General features: G+C 42.1%; 1 protein-coding gene and 1 non-coding gene across 4 annotated transcripts in view; one reads left to right on the forward strand and one right to left on the reverse strand.

Moving 5' to 3' along the window:
• Positions 1-13,836, reverse strand: part of TTPA (alpha tocopherol transfer protein) — a 38,108-nt gene extending 24,272 nt beyond the window's left edge. For 2 of the 3 annotated variants that reach the window (XM_066266209.1, XM_066266208.1), the window contains exon 1: positions 13,577-13,836. In XM_066266209.1, the coding sequence (XP_066122306.1) occupies positions 13,577-13,780 (204 nt within the window). In that variant the 5' untranslated portion in view covers positions 13,781-13,836. The remainder of the gene's footprint in view (positions 1-13,576) is intronic. The other variant, XM_066266206.1, reaches the window with a different exon arrangement.
• TRNAS-AGA (transfer RNA serine (anticodon AGA)) lies at positions 2,950-3,025 on the forward strand. The gene has a single exon. It is a non-coding gene; the product is annotated as a tRNA-Ser (tRNA).
• Positions 13,837-15,769: the final 1,933 nt, after the last annotated feature.

The raw sequence follows: 15,769 nt of genomic DNA on the forward strand, positions 1-15,769 counted from the left end.
ATGTGTCTTTACATATCAATGTTTCTGAGTTTTGGGGTATATACCCAGTAGAGAGATTGCTGGGTCATAAAGTAGTTCTATTTTCAGTTTTTTGAGGAACCACCATACTTTCTTCCATAATGGTTGTACTACTTTACATTCCCACCAACAGTGGAAGAGGGTACCTTTTTCTCCACAGCCTCTCCAGCATTTGCTATTACCTGTCTTGTTGATAATAGCTAATCTAACAGGTATGAGGTGGTATCTCATTGTAGTTTTGATTTGCATTTCTCTAATAACTAATGAAGATGAGCATCTTTTCATATATCTGTTAGCCATTTGTATTTCTTCCTGGGAGAAGTGTCTGTTCATGTCCTCTTCCCATCTCTTTATTGGATTGTTTGTTTATTTGTTGTTGAGTTTTGTGAGTTCTTTGTATATTTTGGATATTAGGCCTTTATCCGAGCTGTTGTTTGAAAATATCATTTCCCATTTAGTTGGCTGTCTGTTTATTTTGTTGTCAGTTTCTCTTGCTGAGCAAAAATCTTTTAGTCTGATGTAGTCCCATTCATTTATCTTTGCCCTCACTTCTCTTGCCTGTGGAGTCAAATTCATAAAATGCTCGCCCTGGCCGGTTGGCTCAGCGGTAGAGCGTCGGCCTAGCGTGCGGAGGACCCGGGTTCGATTCCCGGCCAGGGCACACAGGAGAAGCGCCCATTTGCTTCTCCACCCCTCCGCGGCGCTTTCCTCTCTGTCTCTCTCTTCCCCTCCCGCAGCCAAGGCTCCATTGGAGCAAAGATGGCCCGGGCGCTGGGGATGGCTCTGTGGCCTCTGCCTCAGGCGCTAGAGTGGCTCTGGTCGCAACATGGCGACGCCCAGGATGGGCAGAGCATTGCCCCCTGGTGGGCAGAGCGTTGCCCCTGGTGGGCGTGCCGGGTGGATCCTGGTCGGGCGCATGCGGGAGTCTGTCTGACTGTCTCTCCCTGTTTCCAGCTTCAGAAAAATGAAAAAAATAAATAAATAAATAAAATTCATAAAATGCTCTTTAAAACCCAGGTCCATGAGTTTAGTACCTATGTCTTCTTCTATGTACTTTATTGTTTCAAGTCTTATATTTAGGTCTTTGATCCATTTTGAATTAATTTTCATACAAGGGGACAAACTGTAGTCGAGTTTCATTCTTTTGCATGTGGCTTTCCAGTTTTCCCAGCATCATTTGTTGAAGAGGCTTTCTTTTCTCCGTTGTGTGTTGTTGGCCCCTTTATCAAAAATTATTTGACCATAGATATGTGGTTTTATTTCTGGACTTTCTATTCTGTTCCATTGGTCTGAGTGTCTATTTTTCTGGATGGGCCATACCTTTTGTGAGGTTGGTTGGCAATGGGAGAAGGTCACATGGGGAACCAGTCCTGGGAACTTTGGCTGGAACCGCCCATACCCATGCGCACCAAAAGAAACTTCCCAGAAGCCCTTTGAAAAGGAACGACTGTCTGTCAGCCAGTGAAATTTTGCCACATCATATCAACTCGACCACCCTACCAACCCTATAAATTACCCCCACGCGGATCCCCCCCACCCCCTGTGTGACTTCTCTGGCCCATCTCGTGGACCAGAGAACATCGTCCAGGAAGCGCTCTACTAAATAAAGCTTTTGCTATTCCACACTTCCTGGCTATGCCCTTCTTTCTTCCTCAGCGGGGAAAATACTTTATACCTTTGCCTGGAGAAAAGGCTGATTGTGTCATTCAACATCTTATAGAAGTTTTTAATGTCATGGGCATTCCTAAGCAATTAAAACTGACAATGGTCCTGCCTATACATCTGCTAAATTTCAACAATTCTTAGCATTTTGGAATATGAAACATACTACTGGAATTCCATATAATCCACAAGGATAGGTGGTTATTGAGTGCAGTAATCGCACTCTGAAAAATATGTTACTTAAACAAAAGAGGGGAGAAGGAAGAATATTATATCCTAGAATTATGTTACATAAAGCTTTATTTACTTTAAATTTCTTAAATACAGGAGAGGATAATTTGACTGCTGCAAACAGACATTGGACAAAAAAAAATAGTTCTAAAAGTTAATCAACCTGTGCATTATAAAAATGAATTGGATCAATGGGTACCTGGTGTAGTGCAACATTGGGGAAGAGGGTTTGCTTGTGTCATTTCAGAATCTGGCGAAGTCCTTTGGATCCCTGCCTGCAGAATTAAACTAACAACATGAGTAAGAGAAATAGATTCTTCCCATATCCACCCATTGCCGAGATGGAAACATTGAACTTCAGAAGAAGAACCTTAAAGGTGCCGCTGCTTGGTATTGAAAAGGCTAAAATACCAAGTTGGGGTCAACTTAAAAAGCTGATTTTTGAGGGTAAAAAGATGCTACAAGTTACTAGAAAAGAACAAAATGCTACTAATCTGTTCTTAGCAATGATTGCCTTGGTAACAATTCCAGTAAGTAGGGCTGAAAATTTTAGTTACTGGGCATACATCCCTAATCCTCCATAAGTAGAACTATTCATTGGGAAGATAGTGCCATTCCTATTTTTGTTAATGATTCTAATTGGCTTCCAGGACCTTTTGATGATGGAGGTCCCTAGTACCTTTGGAAGAAGGAATTAAATTAGAAAATTATACAACAGGAGTTGAGGGATTACTTGTATGTATAGGATATGAGCCACATTGTTTAAAAATAGAAGTTCAGCCTGACCTTTGGTGGCACAGTGGATAAAGCGACGACCTGGAAATGCTGAGGTCGCCAGTTCAAAACCCTGGGCTTGCCTGGTCAAGGCACATATGGGAGTTGATGCTTCCAGCTCCTCCCCCCCTTCTCTCTCTCTGTCTCTCCTCTCTCTCTGTCTCTCCCTCTCCTCTCTAAAATGAATAAATAAAAAATAAAAAATATAAAAAATATAAAATATCAATTATAAAAAAAAAAGAAAGTTTAAAAAAATAGAAGTTCGCCCTGGCCAGTTGGCTCAGCGGTAGAGCGTCGGCCTAGAGTGCGGAGGACCCGGGTTCGATTCCCGGCCAGGGCACACAGGAGAAGCGCCCATTTGCTTCTCCACCCCTCCGCGGCGCTTTCCTCTCTGTCTCTCTCTTCCCCTCCCGCAGCCAAGGCTCCATTGGAGCAAAGATGGCCCGGGCGCTGGGGATGGCTCTGTGGCCTCTGCCCCAGGCGCTAGAGTGGCTCTGGTCGCAACATGGCGACGCCCAGGATGGGCAGATTATCGCCCCCTGGTGGGCAGAGCGTCGCCCCTGGTGGGCGTGCCGGGTGGATCCTGGTCGGGCGCATGCGGGAGTCTGTCTGACTGTCTCTCCCCATTTTCCAGCTTCAGAAAAAATGAAAAAAAAAAAATAGAAGTTCAAGCTTGGATCTCTATTGTAAAAAAATAACAGTAAAAAAGAAGAAAAAAAACCATTTGGTTTTGTTACAAGGATATGGATTTAAAGGTAATACATCTGTACATGATCCTATACCTCCACCTGATTTACCACCCTGTCAAACTGCAATTATTAATCAGCTAAGTGAATGGGTACATTGGGAAAATTGCAGAGATGAAACGCTTGGGTTTTACTTAATATTTCCTATGGAAACGTCATAGATTGGGGCCCTTATGGTTCCGCCCGTGTTAAAGGGCAGGGTGCTGATTTAAGGTGGCATAAGAACAATGGTTCAATTACAGCTGATGGTCAAGGTAATCATACTAACATATAGCATGGAGGAGGGATGTGGCCTCAAACTCCTTGCATAAAATTCGGTCCTATACAACATCATTTGTGGAAAGTAGCCACAGCACTTAAACATATGTCAGCATGGAAAGGAGAAATCATTCTTCTAATCACACTATGTTAATCTTTAAAAAGAATGAGATACATTTCATATCTGCTTGTATTAGATTGCCTTACATCAGGGGTCCCCAAACTTTTTACACAGGGGGCCAGTTTACTGTCTCTCAGACCGTTGGAGGGCCGGACTATAAAAAAAACTATGAACAAATCCCTATGCACACTGCACATATCTTATTTTAAAGTAAAAAAACAAAACGGGAACAAATACAATATTTAAAATAAAGAACAAATAAATTTAAATCAACAAACTGACCAATATTTCAATGGGAACTATGGGCCTGCTTTTGGTTAATGAGATGGTCAATGTCCGGTTCCATATTTATCACTGCTAGTCGTAACAAGTGATATGATGCGCTTCTGGAGTCGTGACGTGTGCGTCCCGTGTCACTGGAAATAGTACTGTATGTGAGCAACGCTGCGCTTTCACTGACCACCATTAAAAGAGGTGCCCCTTCTGGAAGTGCGGCGGGGGCAGATAAATGGCCTCAGGGGGCCACATGTGGCCCATGGGCTGTAGTTTGGGGACCCCTGCCTTATATGTTTATTATTGCTAAAACCAAATGGACAACTGAAAATTATGCTATAACTTGCAATAACTGTGCTTTTTTATACATGTATTAACTCTTCCATTCTTTTTAATAAAAATAGTCAAAGTCTATACATTTTAAGAGCCAGAACAGGAGTATGGATTCCAATACAGATGCATCGGATGTGACAAGATTCCCCTTCTATGACGCTGTTACAACATCTCATTAAGTCTTTGAAGCAAACCAAGAGACTGGTTGGACTGATCATCGCCATCATTATGGAATGAATGTCTGTAACTACCATGGCTGCTGTATCTGGAGTTGCATTACATCAAAGTATACAGACTGTGGACCTTGTACAAAAATGGCATGAAAATTCTGAACAACTGTGGACTTCTCAACAATGTATAGAACTAAGGTTAATGATTTAGAACAGACTGTGATTATATTAGGAGATCAAATTGTTAGTCTGCAAAGACAAATTAAACTAAAATGTGATTGGATGTAACTGCTTTTTGTATTACCTGTATTCCCTGGAATCATACTCATTTCCCTTGGGAAAATGTTAAAAGAATACTTGTTAAATCATGGAAATTTAACTATGGAAATTTTAGATTTACAAAAGCATATTGACACTACTTTTAAGGATCAGTAGAAATTGATGGAAAAAATTTAATAACTACTATTTCTGATGGAATCAGTAATTTGAATCCTCTAAAACAGTTCAAGATTTTTGGAGGAACTGTAGGAGGCATTATACTAATCATTTGCTTTATATTTCTTTTATTGTATATAGTCATAAAAAGAGAAAATCGGCGTCAAAGCAAAATAAAGCAATACTTGCAATGTTATCTCTTATGCTACATAATGTGCAAGCTAAACAAAAAAAAAAGGAGGATATGTAAGAAAAGACCCTGAACAAATATAAATGGCAGTTAACTTCGGAGTCAAGAGATCTTGGAGCATATTAGCCATAACAGGAGACTGGCCTGGGTTACTTGAATGCAAGTACGCAGGATTCTTGGAAGAATGCCTCCAAGAACCAGATGCCCTTTATGATTGATAAGCTCTGAGACTCTGACTCTTCTTGTGTCCTTGTTCATGAAGGAAACAGTAGACATGCAGGGTTGGGGATGATACAGATAGGAAAAAAGGCTTTTGTAGCTTTCTAGTTTTATCTGCTGAGCTGTGGCTTTTGGAACTCAATAAATACGCAGTGGCACAGTTTCTCGGGGCTGATTCGCCTAAGAGTTTCAGCCCTCTGCCCATTTACTTTCATCTGATGTGTCTTATTCCTTGCGAGTCCTGTAACAGTGGACAATACTAAAATCAAATTATACATCTAAAAGTTACTATATTTTCATTTTCCTCTTTATGATTTTCAGCATTCTCAATTTTTCTAAAATAGCAATGTATTTTTATTTAAAGGGACCTATTAGACCCTGGCCAGTTGGCTCAGTGGATACAGCATTGACCCAGTGTATGGACATCCCAGGTTCAATTCCTGGTCAAGGGCTTCTCTTTGCCTCCTTTTCCCCTTCTCTCTCTCCCTTCTGCTCCCAGAGCCAGTGGCTCTATTGGTTCGAGAGTTGGCCCCGGGCACTGAGGATAGCTCAATTGATTCGAGCATCAGCCCTAGACAGGGGTTGCCGGGTGGATCTCAGTCAGGATGCATGAGGGAGTTTGTCTCACTATCTCCCCTCCTCTCACTTAAAAATAAACAAACAAAAAATAAATAAAGGGACTGATTAGAAATGTGGAACTAAAGTTCAGATGTAAGAAAAGGACAATTTTTATATTTGAGAGTCATTGGAATAAACATAACTGTAACTGCAAAGTAGCAATGATCTGAAGGGAAAACTACAAATATAAATTTTAAAAACAAAGTAAAGGGTGAAATTCCAAGCTATGGGAAATACCAATGTCTGGGAATGGCTGGAGAAGAGATAAGCTGGTTGGATTGTAGGAGAAGCACCACTGTGTTGCACAGAAGGGAGAGAAAGGTCATCTGTGTGATCCTCTTTCTCTCTCTCTCTCTGACATTGTCTATCTTTTTCTTTCTCTCTTTCTTCTTCTCTTTCATTTCTACATTTAATAAACTTATCTTAACTGTTTTAAGAAAGAAGATGTTTCTAAGAGTTAAATGAAACAGAGAAGTAAGAAAGGAAAAAAGTCAGTAAATTTGCCAACCAAGAAATAATTGGTGACCTAAATAGCAGTTTCTAAAAGTAGTAAGAACAAAAGGCACATTGTAGATTCAGATATATTCATTCTGGTCTATAAGATGAATTTCTCTTACTCCTCCTATCTTAGGGGCATCAGAATAAATGTTACTAGCATTTTATAATACTCATTACATTTTTTATAGTTCCCACAGGCATAAGAATAGTCCTTTTAATTTTGACTTAAGTGAAATGATAGAAGCAGAATATTAGCTCCTATATAGAAATAACAATTTTGTCCTGACCAGGCTGTGGAACAGTGGATAGAACATCAGACTAGAATGCAGAGGACCCAGGTTCCAAACCCCGAGGTTGCCAGCTTGAGCATGGGATCATTGCTGGCTTGAGCATGGGATCATAACTATGACCCCATGGTCGCTGGCTTGAGCCCAAAGGTCACTGGCTTGAAGCCCAAGGTCACTGGCTTGAGCCCAAGGTCATTGGCTGAGCAAGGGGTCATTCTGTCTGCTGTCACCCCCCGGTCAAGGCACATATGAGAAAACAATCAATGAACAACTAAGGAGACTAAGGAACTGCAACAAAGAATTGATGCTTCTCATCTCTCTCTTTTCCTGTCTGTCCCTCTCTCTGTCTCTCTCTGTGTCTGTCACAAAAAAAACCTACAAAAAAACAATTTTCCTATATAAGGATAAGAGTCGTGGTTTTGCTTAAAGGAATTTTTTAGGTAACAGAGGTAGGGGCTTGTGTTCAAGTAAGCCTTATTTTACTTATTAATGGCCCCAAAGCCATTCACATAACTTTTGTTACAGTATATTATTATAATTGTGCTATTTTATTATTATTTTGTTTATCTCTTACTGTGCCTACCTTATAAATTAAACTTTATCATAGGTATGCATTATAGGAAGAATATATATTATATCTATGGTTCAGTACTATCTGCGGTTCCAAGCATCTACCGGGGTCTTTGAAAGTATCCCCTGAGTATATTTGAGACTACCATATTGCATGAGTAAACCAGCTGGATCCACACACTTGAAAACATGATTTTTGTAAAGACACACAATTAACTCTCTTGCCTTTGACATTTAACTTTCACAACTTGAAATATTTAGACCTGGGTCTTTGATTAGCACCTGTTCTATAACACAATGCAGAATAAATAAATATAAAACCTTATGGTTTATTTTAACTATGCTTTATAATAAATTTCTTCTTATAATTTCAAACAAAATCAACAACCATATTAGGGCAACATCCACAGTCTTTAATGGCATCATTTCTGATGCCTCCTCAAAACCAATCAGAAAGGTAATTATTGTTACCCCATTTTATGGATAAAAAGACTGAAGCTCAGTGAAGTTACACATTTGTTTAAGGGCAATAACTACAGGGCAGAAGTGACACCTTATGATAAAGTTTACAAAAGAAGCTACACTTAGTGGAAAATTACCAGGAAGAGTCAACAGTACTTTGAAAGCTTCAAAGTCTTTGGGAAAACCATCACAATAATTAAAGGATAAAAAAGTTATCGCATGGAGCAAAAATATAAGGAACTAGTTATTCACTTATGAAAGACAAAAATTCACAAGAATATGTAGAGTAGGCAGACGTTAAGAGTTGGCTTTTCTTGCCTGACCAGGCGGTGGCGCAGTAGATAGAGCATCGGACTGGGATGCGGAAGGATCCAGGTTCGAGACCCCAAGGTCGCCAGCTTGAGCCCGGGCTCATCTGGCTTGAGCAAAAAGCTCACCGGCTTGGACCCAAGGTTGCTGGCTCCAGCAAGGGGTCACTGGGTCTGCTTAAGGCCCACAGTCAAGGCACATATGAGAAAGCAATCAATGAACAACTAAGAAGTCGCAACGCGCAACTAATGATTGATGCTTCTCATCTCTCTCTGTTCCTGTCTGTCTGTCCCTGTCTATCTCTGCCTCTGTAAAAAAAAAAAAAAAGAGAGAGAGAGAGTTGGCTTTTCTTTTTCTGAAGCTGGAAACGGGGAGAGACAGTCAGACAGACTCCCATGCACCCGACCGGGGTCCACCCGGCATGCCCACCAGGGGGCGATGCTGTGCCCACCAGGGGGTAATGCTCTGCCCCTCCAGGGCGTTGCTCTATTGCGACCAGAGCCACTCTAGCGCCTGGGGCAGAGGCCAAGGAGCCATCCCCAGCGCCCGGGCCATCTTTGCTCCAATGGAGCCTCGCTGCAGGAGGGGAAGAGAGAGACAGAGAGGAAGGAGAGGGGGAGGGGTGGAGAAGCAAATGGGCGCTTCTCCTGTGTGCCCTGGCCGGGAATCGAACCCGGGACCTCTGCACGCCAGGCCGACGCTCTACCACTGAGCCAACCAGCCAGGGCGAGAGTTGGCTTTTCTTATGTTCATTGTTTTAAACAGACAGGGCTAATGTAGTATTTGAGAACACAGGCTCCCCTGAGTTTAACCCAAGTTCAGATTCTTGCTCAACCACTTCACAATTGTGATTTCAGACAAGTTCCTTAACTCTTTACATTTCAGCTTCTCCTCAGAAAGTGAGAAAATAATGAGGTAATTCTTAGAAACACTACTAACAAAACAACCAGTGTTCTACAAGCTCATTAAATTCCAGAAACCTCATTAATTCATTATTCCTTCAAGTACAAAAACTAGAAAAATGAGAAATTTCATTACAATTGTTGGACTTATTGAGCTTTCTTCATATAATGAAACTATAGGGATTTTATATGATAAATAAGGAAGCTTGAGTTGAATTAACCATCTTTGTTAAGGAAAAGAAATAGTTTCATGACCGTTCCCTTTCTTTCCCAGTTGGCAGAAAAGTAAAGCAAAGAATTCACAGACAGGTACTTGATCCCTGTTCTGTAGATTTAGACAGTTTTGCTAGGAAAATTTTCAAGGATATGATGCAATTAAAACAATTCAGGAACAAGGCTCTAGATGGTTGGCTCAGTGGTGGAGCGTCGGCCTGGCGTGTGGAAGTCCCACGTTCGATTTCTGGCCAGGGCACACAGGAGAAGCACCCATCTACTTCTCCACCCTTCCTCCTTTCCTTTTTCTCTATCTCTCTCTTCCCCTCCTGCAGCCAGGGCTCCATTAGAGCAAAGTTGGCCTGGACACTGAGGACGGCTGCAAGGCCTCCACTTCAGGCGCTAGAATGGCTCCGGTCGCAACGAAGCAATGGCCCAGATGGGCAGAGCATTGCCCCCTGGTGGGCTTGCCAGGTGGATCCCAGTCAGGTGCATCGGAATCTGTCTCTCTGCCTCCCTGCCTCTCAGTTCAGAAAAATACAAAATAATAAATAAATAAATTCAGGAACAAAAAAGATAGGAAAAAAATATGCATAACACCAATGGCTGGAGGTAAATTTTATTTCTTCTATTTTTTGTTTTATCTTTTTAATTTTTCTTTAAAAAATTTATTGGGATGACATTGCTTAATAATACTATATAGGTTTCAAGCGTATGATTCTTTAATTGTACGTCATTTGTATACTGCATTGTGTGCTCACTATCCAAAGTCCAGTCTCTCTCTGTGACCATACATATGACCCCCTTTACCCTCTTTAGTTCCCTGCCACATTCCTTCCTCTCTGGTAACCGCCTTTTTGTTGTCTGTGTCTATAGACGTTACTTTTAAAAAGCAAACAAAGTGAACCTACCTTGTAGTGTGCAGTGGATAAAGTATTAACCTGGAATGCTGAGGTCACCAGTTTGAAACCCTAGGCTTGCCAGGTTAAGGCACATACAAAAACCAATCAATGAACTAAAATGAAGCAGCTATGAGTTGATACTTCTTGCTCCACACACCCCTCTCTCTTCTCTCCCTGTAAAATCAATAAATAAAATCTATTTTTAAAAAAGCAAACAAAATGAAATCAATAAATCATATACTTTTTATAGTTAGTTACCTATACAAAATATGTATGTTTAATGCCTCAATTAAACTGCACTCTCCCTAGAACCTGAGACTGAGTCTTCATGTTTAGCAGCTGCTATAAATATAAGTTTATTGCTCATGATGCTGGGATACCTGGATAGTCACCTTACAAAATGAAAATGAAGTCAGATTCCTAGTTAATTTCTTTTATTTTTATTTTATTTATTTATTTCAGAGAAGAGAGAGAGAGAGAGAAGGTGGGGAGGAGCAGGAAGCATCAACTCCCATATGTGCCTTGACCAGGCAAGCCCAGGGTTTCAAAACGGCGACCTCAGCATTCCAGGTCAAGGCTTTATCCACTGCGCCACCACAGGTCAGGCTCCTAGTTAATTTCTAACATCAAAGAAATCCCAGGAGCACAACTCCAACATCAAAAAGAGAAGCCATACATTACTAGAGAAAGTTTTGGAAAGGAGAAGAGCTTATGAAACTTAGAGGCAATCAGAGAACAATCACATCAATACACTTGTTACATAAAAACTTAAAATTCCACAAAGAATGAAAATAGCATTATCAACATCAGAAGACAATGAAGTAAGAAAATGGCCTATTTGCTTTAATACGTAAAAATGTTTTATGAATCAAAAAAATATATGTTGTATATATTATATTTTATATAAACAAAATAGAAGAAAATAAACAAATGGCAAGAACAAGCAGTTACTAAGAATATTAAAATATTAAATGTATTAAAGATGATTAACCTCACTTGTAACTAAATATGTGCATATTATAACAATGAGAACCAGTTTGTCACCTAGCAGGTTGACACACAGATTATAAAGCTGGCTGATACAGCGTGGGTTATAATATGCAGGAAAAACACCATTATGTAATACAGAAGTGACAAAATTAGTGCAGCACTTTGGAGGAGAGTTGTTACATTCCTCAACACTGTAAATATACATCTCATTTCATCCTGCAATTCTGCAAGTTGAACTTGTCCTATAAGGATATACTCCTATTTTTTTACAAAGACAAATACAAGACAGACTAGAATATCCAGTTGGTGATGGGAAACACCTAGTTTGCCTTGTTTATTGCATTTTGTGTACTACCAGGCAAACTGTAGCAGTTCAAAAAATAATCGGTGAATGAGGAATGCAGAGCGTGCATGGCAGCACTGCCCTTGCCTGATGACAAGTCCACGTGCAACAATAGGGACTGCTCAGTAAATGTTAACATAATATATTCACACCATGAATAGCACAAGGTCTAGAAAAGAATAAGATGTATGTATACATGCTGAAATACAATGATCTCTATGATAAACTTTTTTTGTTTTCTTTAAAGCAGAAAAAAGGCGAAATGTAAAATACATACAGTATATATACTGTGTGAAGTTATACTCTATCTGACAAAAGAAACAAGATACAGTAACTGCCTCTGGGTAGTGAGCTGGGCAAATTAAGGATTGGGGTGGGGAACTTTATTCCTTTAGAAAGTTACTTTTAGAAACTTACAGTATATCCCCATGTATAAGACGCCCCTTAATTTTGAGACCCGAAATTTTTTTAAGTGTATTATATAAAGTTATTGAACTCAAGTTTTATTTATCATAAAATTCATACAACTCCTCATCACTGTCAAAACTCCTATCCATTACCCTAACCAGGCGGTGGTGCAGTGGGTAGCGCGTCGGACTGGGACATGGAGGACCCAGGTTCAAAACCCTGAAGTCGCCAGTTTGGTTGCGGGCTCATCTGGTTTGAGCAAGGCTCACCAGCTTGAGCCCAAGGTTGCTGGGTCGAGCAAGGGGTCACTGGGTCTGCTGTAGCCCCCCCCCCCCCCTTCCATCAAGGCACAAATGAGAAAGCAATCAATGAACAACTAAGGTGCAGAAACGAAGAATTGATGCTTCTCATCTCTCTCCCTTCCTGTCTGTCTGTCCCTCTCTCTGACTCTCTCTGTCTGTCACAAAAAAAAACAAACAAAAAACCTCCTATCCATTAGCTTGTCCTCATTTGCATCTGATGATGAATCACTGTCTTCAACAATGAGCGCAAAAACAAGTGCGGAAAAAGCGGGAAATGCAAGTAAAAAAACTATAACCACTGTATAAGACGCACTCAGTTTTTATACTCCAAATTTTTCAAAAAAATAGTGTGTCTTATACATGGGGTAATAAGGTACTTTGTACTCTTGACTATTTATGGATTATTTTTTAACACCTGTAGTCTACGTTTTCAGTTAAAAATTAGTTATCAACAACCAAAAACCCTCATACTGAGACACGTTGGGATTCTGTTCTATTATACTTCCCCTGCCTTTTAAGTCGCCCCTGCACGACATTGAGCAAGCCACTTGGCAAAAAGGCTAGATCGGGTTCAACTGCTGAGTGCTTACTCTGTGCCACGGTCTGTTCTGGGCACGTCTGATTCTGTTAAATTGGTTAATGGTCAGTCTTGGAAAGGAGTCCATGAGGTAGGCGTTCTCATCATTATTTAAGAGATAAGAATACTGAACCCAAAGTGACAGAACTAAAAGGTCGCATCGCTCTTTCTGGTTTTTCTTCCCACCACCCCTTCTCTCAACCAACCACCTGTAACACACCTGGAAACACCTTATCCCTCATTCTTCCACTCAAAATATGCTGGACTACTCTACCGACTTGACACTTAAGCATTACTATGAATAATACTATTTCTCTAGCTTTTGACTTTAGACCTCCTGTCTTCCTGACACTTTCATTCTCCCCTCCACACGTGAAGTCACCTGCTAAGATGTAGTACGATCTAGACTCCCTACTTCTCCGCTGTTACTTGGTTTTTACATCCCCAGCCCACTGCCAGGGAAGAGGAACGGCGTTTTCCCCAAACTTTGTACGTTCCGGAGACTTATCAAGGACAGTGTTTGGGGTCAAATGGGCCATCACCCTGCAGAACAAGGCTTTCTGTTTCCCAGACCCAGAGAAAGTGGAAGGACGGCGGCTGGATTTGTCTGCACGCCCGCAGCCCCAGCGCCCGCTGCCCAGTGCGCCAGGGCCCCGTTCCCGCCAACGTCCCGCTCGGAACTGGGGCTTCCGCGGGGTCAGGGCAGCGCTCCCGCAGGTCCCCAGCGCCGTCCGCAGGTGGGGCGCAGCGGGGAGGCAGCCTTACCCGCCAGGCCAGGTCGAGGTCGAAGTCCCGGGCGCGCAGGAAGCGCAGCAGGAAGGAGTCGGTGAGCGGCCGCGGCGCAGGCGAAGCGCCCTCCGCCCGCGCCCGGCATCGCAGCTCCGCCAGGCTCGGCTGCAGCAGCGGCGAGTGGTCGGGCAGCGCGCTCAGCTGCAGCCCCGCCAGCGGCCCCGGCCGCGCCTCCTCCATGCTCGCCGCCTCCCTCCGCCGCTGTGTCCCGGTGGCGGGGAAAAGCCCGAGCTGCGCGCCACCCTCGGCCCCTCCTCCGGTGGCTCCTGCCCAGCGCACGCCCACCCTCCGCCCCGCGAGCCACGGCGGGCCGCGCACTGCCTCCCCAAAGGAAACCAGTGGTGTCCCCACAAGTGCTAATAATTCCGAAAGCTCTAGGTAATAACCCGAACCCAGAGGGAAGTCACTGGTGGTCAATACCAAAGGAAGAGTCAACAAGTTTGCCTACATTAGAATGTTTCAAATAAATCTGTTAGGGAACTTTTTATTCTCTCTCTCTCTCTCTCTCTCTCTCTCTCTCCTTTCTCCCACCTCCTTCCACCCTCACTCCATCCTCGTCCCACCCTTAGAGCAACCGTTTAATAGCGCTGTGGGAGACTTGCTTTTGAGATCACGTTCTGCCGCTAAGGCTTCGCCCCTACGTCTAGTCCCTCAGTGAACAGTCTGAAATGCTTATCTAAGATGAGGCAGGGAAATGCTGCACAAATCAAAAAGGTTATGGAATTGTCTTCTTCTTGATCTGTCTATTGCAACTATCCTAGGATTGACCTGTCTCCCCAAGGGGGTTCCATGAGATTAATTCGTATTTGAATATATTATTATGTGACAGGAAAATGCTAGAATTGCTCAAAGAAAACCAAATGCTTGCCTTTAAGAAACACTGAGGGTGGTATTCCTGTCTCTCTCTCCCTGCCTGAAAGAAAGAAAGAAAGAAAGAAAGAAAGAAAGAAAGAAAGAAAGAAAGAAAGAAAGAAAGAAAGAAAAGAGAGAGAAAGAAAGAAAGGAAGGAAGGAAGGAAGGAAGGAAGGAAGGAAGGAAGGAAGGAAGGAAGGAAGGAAGGAAGGAAGGAAGGAAGAAAGAGGAAGGGAAGGGAAGGAAAAAAGAAACTTGAAGGGTGGTGAGAGAGACTGCCCTTTCATTCATTAATAGTTATTAAGTGGCTACTGTGTCCCGACCTTGTGGGGGGAACTGAGGGCGCTGTGAACAAAACAAAAACCCTTGTCTTCAAGGATTTTTCCGTTGTCGTGGAGGGAGACAAGATATGGTATGAGAGACAGTGATGAATGGTATGTAGAAGAATAAAGAAAGACGGGGGGATAGCACCTACAGTGATGATTGAATAAACACCTGTAGGAGGAGAGGAAACTGGCTCCGGGATGCCTGGGGATATCTGGACGCAGGCTTGGGCTTCTGTTCTGCGGGAGCTGGGAGGCCAGTAGAATACATAAACAGAATCCAATGAGAAACCTATTGCAAATAGGGAAAGAGCTCTGATCTTTACTTGGAGCGAGGCGGAAAGCTATTGGGGTAAAGGTTTACAATTCAATGTAAAACCTATTATGAAAAAGGTATGGAGAAATGGCTGTGAGAGCAGAGTAAGCCTACCCAACTCTGCTTAGGACATCTGGAAGTCTTCACAGCAAGAGGCCCTTTGCTTGACCTTAGCAGATGCATTGGGAAAGTTTGCCCAGTGAAAGAGTGGGGCTGGGGTGGGAGAGGGGGAGCAGAAAGAAAGTGCTAGTCAGAAGTAGGCAAGGTAAAGCCTTACTCGAAGCTCTGAATAATACAAATTGAAAGGGAAGCCTATCTTCTCTAGTAGTTTAAAGTGTTAAAAAAAAAGTAATTAGCAAGAGAGCATATATATAGCACATTTTCTTCCCTTTCAATTTTATTTCAACATATTCTTTTACTTGTTCTTAGCAATTAGAATCATTATTTGGAGTTGGGCAGAAAGTTTAGTGAGAGATCATTGACATAGCTATAATATCAGTTATAGTATCCTTTTATGGAAGTGAGCTATATGTGGGTAAGGAGTCCAAATTTGTTATTTCTACATTTGTGAAACTCTTAATAAATACAAAAGAATGTTTACTGATTGAGTCAGTTGCCATTGAACTCAGTGAAACTAAAACTAACATGGAGCCCAGGCAGCCAAGAGAGATGGCTCCT

This window comes from Saccopteryx bilineata, chromosome 3 (genome assembly GCF_036850765.1).
Source record: "Saccopteryx bilineata isolate mSacBil1 chromosome 3, mSacBil1_pri_phased_curated, whole genome shotgun sequence".
Classification (NCBI taxonomy): Eukaryota; Metazoa; Chordata; class Mammalia; order Chiroptera; family Emballonuridae; genus Saccopteryx; species Saccopteryx bilineata.